This window comes from Clupea harengus, chromosome 5, assembly GCF_900700415.2.
Source record: "Clupea harengus chromosome 5, Ch_v2.0.2, whole genome shotgun sequence".
NCBI lineage: Eukaryota > Metazoa > Chordata > Actinopteri > Clupeiformes > Clupeidae > Clupea > Clupea harengus.
This window is the reverse complement of record NC_045156.1, coordinates 16848603-16858602: the sequence shown is the minus strand read 5'-3', so window position 1 is coordinate 16858602 and position 10000 is coordinate 16848603. Positions and strand designations below refer to the sequence as shown.

Sequence of the window (10000 nt, the reverse complement as noted above, 5' to 3'; positions counted from 1 at the left end):
ACCTGGGAATCTCCTCAGACAGGAGGCAGACAAAGGAATGTCTTACAATTCATGTGTTGCCACCACGTCTAGAAATAAGACTTACGTGTATCCATTTCACAGTAGGTCCACCACTAAAGTTTCATTTGTTGATCAATGTTAATTGACATAGTGATCAATTTAGCACACAAAATAACTGTGTCTTCTCTCCCTTAGATTTGGTCAATGTGCAAAGGGTTTTACACACAGCAGTGACTGGAACCTTTCATAAGGTGAACAGTTAGAGGACAACTACTGACTGGAACCTTTCATCTCACTCCATCATGAGGTGCGTTACTCTATCATGAGGTATGTTACTCTATCATGAGGTATGTTAGTCTATCATGAGGTACTCTATCATGAGGTACTCTATCATGAGGTATGTTACTCTATCATGTTACTCTATCATGAGGTATGTTACTCTATCATGAGGTACTCTATCATGAGGTATGTTACTCTATCATGTTACTCTATCATGAGGTATGTTACTCTATCATGAGGTACTCTATCATGAGGTATGTTACTCTATCATGTTACTCTATCATGAGGTATGTTACTCTATCATGTTACTCTATCATGAGGTACTCTATCATAAGGTATGTTACTCTATCATGTTACTCTATCATGAGGTACTCTATCATGAGGTATGTTACTCTATCATGAGGTATGTTACTCTATCATGAGGTATGTTACTCTATCATGTTACTCTATCATGAGGTACTCTATCATGAGGTATGTTACTCTATCATGAGGTACTCTATCATGAGGTATGTTACTCTATCATGAGGTATGTTACTCTATCATGTTACTCTATCATGAGGTATGTTACTCTATCATGAGGTACTCTATCATGAGGTATGTTACTCTATCATGTTACTCTATCATGAGGTATGTTACACTATCATGAGGTATGTTACTCTATCATGAGGTATGTTACTCTATCATGAGGTATGTTACTCTATCATGAGGTACTCTATCATGAGGTATGTTACTCTATCATGAGGTACGTTACTCTATCATGAGGTATGTTACTCTATCATGTTACTCTATCATGTTACTCTATCATGAGGTATGTTACTCTATCATGAGGTACGTTACTCTATCATGAGGTACTCTATCATGAGGTATGTTACTCTATCATGAGGTATGTTACTCTATCATGTTACTCTATCATGAGGTACTCTATCATGAGGTATGTTACTCTATCATGAGGTACTCTATCATGAGGTATGTTACTCTATCACGTTACTCTATCATGAGGTATGTTACTCTATCATGAGGTACGTTACTCTATCATGAGGTATGTTACTCTATCATGAGGTATGTTACTCTATCATGTTACTCTATCATGAGGTATGTTACTCTATCATGTTACTCTATCATGAGGTATGTTACTCTATCATGAGGTATGTTACTCTATCACGTTACTCTATCATGAGGTATGTTACTCTATCATGAGGTACGTTACTCTATCATGAGGTATGTTACTCTATCATGAGGTATGTTACTCTATCATGTTACTCTATCATGAGGTATGTTACTCTATCATGAGGTATGTTACTCTATCATGAGGTACGTTACTCTATCATGAGGTACTCTATCATGAGGTATGTTACTCTATCATGTTACTCTATCATGAGGTATGTTACTCTATCATGAGGTATGTTACTCTATCATGAGGTATGTTACTCTATCACGTTACTCTATCATGAGGTATGTTACTCTATCATGAGGTACGTTACTCTATCATGAGGTATGTTACTCTATCATGAGGTATGTTACTCTATCATGTTACTCTATCATGAGGTATGTTACTCTATCATGAGGTATGTTACTCTATCATGAGGTATGTTACTCTATCATGAGGTATGTTACTCTATCATGAGTAGGGTTGGGTACCGAGAACCGGTACCAATATGGAACTGGTCCCAATACAACCGGTACCTACCCGGACCGAAATGCAACGCAGATTTCGGTGCTTCATTTCGGTGCCTGAACCAATTGAACACGGTTGCTAGGCAGATTCCGCGGGGCACATGTAAAACTGCCCCAGCTCCCAATGTAAACTTTTTCCTGTGTCGCTCTCGCTCATTGGTGTTTTCATAGCAACAGTCTTATGACAGTGAAGAGCATGCAGCATTTCACAGAGCAAGCACAAACAGAACTAGCCATCAACCTTTTAACAGAGAAAATACCGAAAGGTAAACGGTCAAAAGTGTGGCTGTATTTCGCACAAAAATATTCAAACATCGCGACGTGCAGCAAATGCAACAAAACAATTGCGTGAAAAGAGGGGAAAGAAGGCAAGAGTCAACGGCAAATCAGCAACCGAAGACTGAAAAATATGATGACAGCTACACTTAGCCTACGGTAGTCTCTTAAAGGGGCAGTACACATTTTCTCGTACTCAGTGTGTTCAAGTAACAAGATTAACTATAAACAAGATAGAAAAGATAGGTATAAACAAATCATAAAATGGTGAAATTTCATGAAATTAATGCAAACAAAATAATACATTTTTGACTCCAAAGGCAAATATGCTCATATTTTTGCAAAAGAAGTTTGAAGCTGTTTTTTGTATTTATTTATATTTATTTAAGTATACTATAAACCGTTGTTTACAGTTAATATAATGTTCATAGTTTGAAGTTAAAAAGTTTGAAGCTGTAGTTTGAAGCCAAGTGTGTTGTATGTATTTATATTTATAATATACTTTAAACAGTTAATATATTGTTCAATAAAAAAAGCCTTTCTTTAATGTCGTCAATCGGTTCAGGCACCGGTATCGTTTTAAAAGTATCGGTTTAGCACCGGTATCGGAAAAACCCAAACGATACCCATCCCTACGTATCTGTGTGTACAGGCCTCATCGACACCATCGGAGAGGGTTTTCTTCTCCTGTGCAGGTCATGCGATTAGTCAGGAAAGGTGTCGCATTTTGCCGGAGAAGGCAAATATGCTGATATTTCTACAAAAGAATTGTACAAAAGAAAGTATTGAAGCTGTAGTGTGTGTGTTTTGTATTTATTTGTATTTATTTAAGTATAGTCTAAACAGTTCATATATTATTTAAGTTTTAAGTTAAAAAGTGTTTTGTATTTATTTATATATATAATCTACTTTAAACAGTTCATATATTTGGCAATAAAAAAAGCCTTTTCTAAATGTCGTCAATCGTCATTTTTTTATATAAAAGCACCGGTATCGTTTTAAAAGTATCGGTTATGTACCGGTATCGGATAAAAACCAAATGATACCCATCCCTAATCATGAGGTACTCTATCATGAGGTACGTTACTCTATCATGAGGTACTCTATCATGAGGTATGTTACTCTATCATGTTACTCTATCATGAGGTATGTTACTCTATCATGTTACTCTATCATGAGGTATGTTACTCTATCATGAGGTACACTACTCTATTGCTTTATTTATAAATAAGCGCACACTCAATGTATCTTGATTTTATTTTGTTAAATGACAAGAGCCATGAAAAAAGAAACACAGATTATATATACATACAAAAGTCAAGAACACATACATGCTTTTACAAAAGTACACACACATACATACACACACACCCACACACATACACACACACACGCACACATACACATACACACACACATACATGCACACACATGCACACACACACGCGCATACACACACACATACACTAAATATTTTATAAGAACTGACACGCTGATGCATCTCCTACCCATCCCAAAATTCTTCTCTTTACAAGCCCTCACACACACACGTAAACTCTCTCTCTCTCATACACACGCACAGTCTAAGTCCCACTCAGACGCACACACACACACACACACCCCTGCCGAAAGAGAGGTGTGTTTGTACTGGGAACACTTGTACCTGTTCAGGCGACGGGATGTTTGCTTTTAGTCTTGGAGGGCTGAGGAAAGAGGGCGTGGGGGAGTCTCTGAAGAATGTGTGTGTGTGTGTGTGTGTGTGTGTGTGTGTGTGTGTGTGTGTGTGTGTGTGTGAGAGAGATACAGAGAGAGAGAGCCCTGTGCCATCAGTCAGAGTGTGTGTGTGTGTGTGTGTATGACAGGAGAAAGTTGTGAGTGTGTGTGTGTGTGTGTGTGTGTGTGTGTGTGTGTGTGTGTGTGTGTGTGTGTGTGTGTGTGAATGTGTGTGTGTGTGACGGGAGGGAGGTGTGGATCTGAATCTGAAGCAAGAATGTTGACCCACAGGCTGGTGATGTCACCCTTCCAGCCCACGCCATCATGCCAGACTAGACTGACCTCAAACAAAGCTCCTAGAGCCCCAGACACGCCTACCACACACACACACACACACACACACACACAGACACGCACACTCACACACACACACACACACACACAGACACGCACACTCACACACACAAGCATGCACATGCATGCACACACACATGCACAGGAATGTGTACACACATGCATATATAAAAAGATAAATACACATACACATACACACACACACACACACACACACAAGCGCAAACGCACACGCACATACACATCTGAAAAGACACCTCGACACACACCTGTGTACACAAAGTCACAGATATGAACACATATGCAGACTAACACACACAATCAAACACACACACACACACACCTATGCAGACTCACACACACAATCACACACACACACACACACACACACACACACACACCTATGCAGACTCACACACACAATCACTGGCTTCCTATTTCCTTTAGATATTGAAGGACCAATATGTAATATATTTACTGTGTTAAATCAACATCATGGGACTGTAGATATTAAAAGACTGATATGTAATATATTTACTGTGCTAAATCAACACTAGGCCACTGTAGATATTAAAAGACCGATATGTAATATATTTACTGTGCTAAATCAGGAAATTACCATAATGACCATGTTGAAATACTGGCAATACAATACTACACCCAGTACGTTCTCCTCTGAAATGTTGTTGTTTGTTTGTTTGTCTGTTTTTGTTTTTGTTTGTGTAATTCCACCCACTGCCCATTTCCCAGTACTATTAAGACACCCCGGGTTGCCAGATATGAAGCAAAATGGCAGGAAGCAAACAAACAAACGCTTGATTCTACCGGACTTAAAACACCTCGGTATCCTTCTCACCAGCTCCTTCACCAGAGCTGCGGTAAAGCGCAGGCAAATATTGGAGATGCGTGTGAATGATAGAGACGGATTAAAGCCCAGTACGATGGAGAGGTAAGCACTGCGCAAGCACTGCGCTTCAGCTAAGGTTAGCTAGCTTTTACTAATTTATCATGGCTACTGTTAGGGTAGCTCTGAGGTCTGTGTGCTGCCGGGTTATCAAGGCAGCAAGTATTTGAGACACACAGCCGATGAAGTGATCCAACTACAGCTGGGTAACACCATCATGCTAACACATGCTAACACATACTAACATTAACTTCTATCAGAAACAATGGAGGCCACGCCATCATGCTAACACATGCTAACATTAACTGCTATCAGAAACACTGGTGGCCACGCCATCATGCTAACACATGCTAACACATGCTAACATTAACTGCTATCAGAAACACTGGAGGCCACGCCATCATGCTAACACATGCTAACACATGCTAACGTTAACTGCTATCAGTCACTCTGGAGGCCACGCCATCATGTTAACACATGCTAACACATGCTAACGTTAACTGCTATCAGTCACTCTGGAGGCCACGCCATCATGTTAACACATGCTAACACATGCTAACGTTAACTGCTATCAGTCACTGGAGGCCACGCCATCATGCTAACACACGCTAACACATGCTAACGTTAACTGCTATCAGTCACTCTGGAGGAGCGGATGGGCCATGGTTGTTCACTATCTCGGCAACGACTAGCGTGACAGAAACTGCAAGTTTGACTTTAATTTTACTCAATTTACGAATGCGATTACTCTGTAGGTTAAACAAATACTACGTCCAAATTAAGTAACACTACTCATGCCCATCCCTAGCTTCTAGCGATCTATCTAACTTATCTCATAGAAACCATAACCTGGTTGTAGAAGAGTTTTCTCAACTTTGTGAGTGAAACAATGGATGTGGTCAAATTTGATAGGTAGATACTTTAGTGAAACAATCTGCACTTTTCTGTGTACATGATTATGGCATTTTCCATTTAGCTATGACATATGACATTTAGCATCTGCTGCAACAAGGAAGAACAGTAGGCTACTACTCCTAAATCTGTAAAATGATATAATCCTCATCTGTTTGTTATGGCTATGACAGAGTGTGTATTTTTGGAGCAGTGGACCCTGTTTTCTAGTTAAGTTCACAGACGTGGCTTTGGCTACCATACATAGTGTGTGTGTGTGTGTGTGTGTTTGTGTGTTTGGCTACCGTACATAGTGTGTGTGTGTTTGGCTACCGTACATAGTGTGTGTGTGTTTGGCTATCGTACCTAGCCATGCATCTAGCACTTTGCAAACAACAAAAACATTGGACACATCAGCTGGACAGTGAAGAACTTGTCGTCGCTTGCCATTGTCACAGTTTAATGTTGCGCTTCTCTTGTGCTTGTTCATGTAGGTTCAGTGTCCTCAACCTGGCAACCTCAAGTTGGCAACCCACGTGAGTTTTTAATCTCTCCTCCCCCCAACGCCTGCTCTCAGTGCTGCATGTTCCTTTAAGCCCCTACCTGAAATGGGACTGATGCTGCTAAAGATCATTTATCCATAGTAAACTAAAGATCATTTATCCATAGTAAACTAAAGGACTGGGCCTTCAATATTTTTGTCATGAACTGCAGCCAGTAGTGTCTCAAAGTGTGTGTGTAAATGTATGAGTGGAAATTAACTGGCTGATGTGTGTGTGTGTGTACTACCCCCCCCCCCCCCCCCTTCACCCCATCCTACTGAGAGGCCCTGTGTCTGACTGCACAGACCATCTCTAAACCCTTCCCTGCCACAACCAAACCTGCATATGTCTGTGTGTGTGTGTGTGTGTGTGTTTGTAAGCGTGTGTAAGTGTGTTTATTTGTGTGGCTATGTGTTTGTGAGTGTGTGTTGGCACTGAGTGTCTTACCTTCCTGTGCCCGCGCTCCTCTGTGCCAGCGAGGGTGGTGTTCAGCAGCTCGGTGATCTGGGCACGGGTGTCTTTCTGCCTCCTGCGACCTTTGGCCCGCCCCCCCGCACACAACTGGCACTGCCCCCCCAACACCGAGACCAGCAGCAGCACCAACATCCAGCACATCCCCCCACCGGACCAGTGCATTGATGCCACACACACCAGCACACACACACACGCCCCGCACACACACGCCACACGACCAGCACACACACCAGCACACACACCAGCACACACACGCCCAGCACACACACGCCACAAGACCAGCACACACACGCACAGGCCCAGCACACACACGCCACAAGACCAGCACACACACCAGCACACACGCCCAGCACACACACGCCACACAACCAGCACACACACGCCACACGACCAGCACACACGCCCAGCACACACACGCCACACGACCAGCACACACACGCCACACGACCAGCACACACACGCCACACGACCAGCACACACGCCACAAGACCAGCACACACACGCCACAAGACCAGCACACACACGCCACACGCGCAGCAAACACACGCCACAAGACCAGCGCACAATCAGCATGCACACACAACCACAAGACCAGCCCACACACCAGCACACATGCCCATCACACCCACGCCACACGACCAGCACACACACCAGCACACACAATCAGCATGTACACCACCACTACTAGACAACCAGTTTGTAGAGCCAGTCCAGGTGGCGAGCCGAAGGTCCAGGTGATCGATAGGTGGCTAATGACAGGTGATCAGAAACAGGTCCAGGTGATCGATGACAGGTCCAGGTGATCAATGACAGGTGATGAGTGACATGTCCAGGTGATCGATGACAGGTGATCAATGACAGGTCCAGGTGATCAATAGGTGATCAGTGACAGGTCCAGGTGATGAGTGACAGGTCCAGGTGGCGAGCAGCAACTCGCAGGGGGTTCAGTAGTAGTCCTGACAACCAGCGAGAGACACAGACAGGAGAGACGAGACAGAGGAGCGGAGCAGAGAGACAGGAGAGGAGCAGAGAGATAGGAGCGGTGTCTGGGCAGGAGGAGGTTCCAGAAGAGCGCTGTTCCAGAGGAGGTTCCAGAGGAGCGCTGTTCCAGAGGAGGTTCCAGAGGAGCGCTGTTCTGCTGCTCCGGCAGCTGCGGCGTCTCAGAGCGGAATGGAAAAGAATCCCTAGAAGATTCCACTGGGAGTTTCCTGATGCACACACACTCACACACACACTCACACACACACTCTCCCAGATTCCACTGCAGAGAATTCCACCAGAGACGAAAGTGTGTGTGTGTTTCAGAGCTGTCTGCTCCCGCGCTGCTCCTGGGGTGAAGTGTGTGTGTAGGGAGTGCGCTAGTGTTAGGGAGGGGTGTGAGAGAGCTCTCTGCCCCGCTGTGCATGTGTGTGTGTGTGTGTGTGTGTGTGTGTGTGTGTGTGTGTGTGAGGGTACACTCATTAGTGAAAGTCGTCTCCTGTGGGGGTGTGAGGAGGGGGCAGTCCCTTAGCGGATAAACAGCAGAACTGGGGGGAGGAGAAAAGAGGGAGAGAGAGGAAGAGAGAGGGAGAGGAGGAGAGAGAGGGAGGGAGAGGAGGAAGGCACCACAAGAGGGACCACAACATTCCTCCTTCTCTCTCTCTCTCTCTCACACACACAAATATACCCTCTTTTTCTCTCTTTCAGAAACATAACTATACTCTACCTACCTATCTATCTATCTATCTATCTATGTATGTATGTATGTATGTATGTATGTATGTATGTATGTATGTATGTATGTATGTATGTATGTATGTATGTATGTATGTATGTATGTATGTATGTATGTATGCATGCATGCATGTATGTATGTATGTATGTATGTATGTATGTATGTATGTATGTATGTATCTATCTATCTATCTATCTATCTATCTCTCTGTCTATCTATCTATCTATCTATCTATCTATTCATGTAGTCCATTAAGCACAGACATGTTAGCCCAGAGCCACTGCTGGCTATCCAGTTAAAGTCATCTGTGTGTGTGTGTGTGTGTGTGTGTGTGTGTGTGTGTGTGTGTGTGTGTGTGTGTGTGTGTGAACCAGCCACTAGAAAACTTGAGATGCTGCTGTGAGGTAAAAAATGATACAGTGCCCTCTGCTGGTAGGTGTTGGTGCTGCAGGATTCCCCGGCTGAAGCGTGGACTCGAGATGGAGGTCGGGGGTCGGGGGTCGGGGGGTCGGGGGGTATGCTGTGGTCAGAAGAACTTTTTCCAATAATGGACTTTAATCTGACACTACCAGCCCTGGCACTGCCGAATGTACAAAATTGTTTTGCTTGACAATTTGTTTGGATTACGACCATGTTTAGCATTCGTTCTAAGGTCAACCTTTAGAGGCAATTTTACCATCAGTCTCGTGAAGCACACACACACACACATGCACACACACACACACACACACACCGGCATACAATCCTCTCTGAATTAAGTAATAAAGTAGTAGTTAATTACTTAATTAACATCCTTAACATCACTGTTCATTGCCATCATATGAGCCTTTACATCAGTCATAGAAATATTTGATTCTGTCAAATTGGAAATTGGTCAATTAAAAATGTACTTTCATTCTTAAAGCAGGAACATAATAAAGACAAAACAGCATAACAAACATCATTTTATCAACACACAAAAGATATTTACATATCGTACATATATAATATATAAAATATTCAACAGTTAAAAGCTCGATAAAGCTAGTACAATATAAGATTTCTAAAAACAGAATGTGTGTCTTTCAAGGTAATATGTGCATAAATATATATTTATATATAAGTATACCTTTAAAAAGGAAACGTCTGATGTATTACTGTGTTACAAGTATATATTATATATTATTATGTACGTATGTA

At 42.6% G+C, this 10000-nt stretch overlaps 1 protein-coding gene across 3 annotated transcripts in view; it reads right to left on the bottom strand.

Moving 5' to 3' along the window:
- The window catches only part of c1qtnf12 (C1q and TNF related 12), a 24788-nt gene extending 17438 nt beyond the window's left edge, over positions 1–7350 (bottom strand). For all 3 annotated transcript variants that reach the window (XM_031567895.2, XM_031567896.2, XM_031567897.2), the window contains exon 1: positions 7081–7350. In XM_031567895.2, the coding sequence (XP_031423755.1) occupies positions 7081–7269 (189 nt within the window). In that variant the 5' untranslated portion in view covers positions 7270–7350. The remainder of the gene's footprint in view (positions 1–7080) is intronic.
- Positions 7351–10000: the final 2650 nt, after the last annotated feature.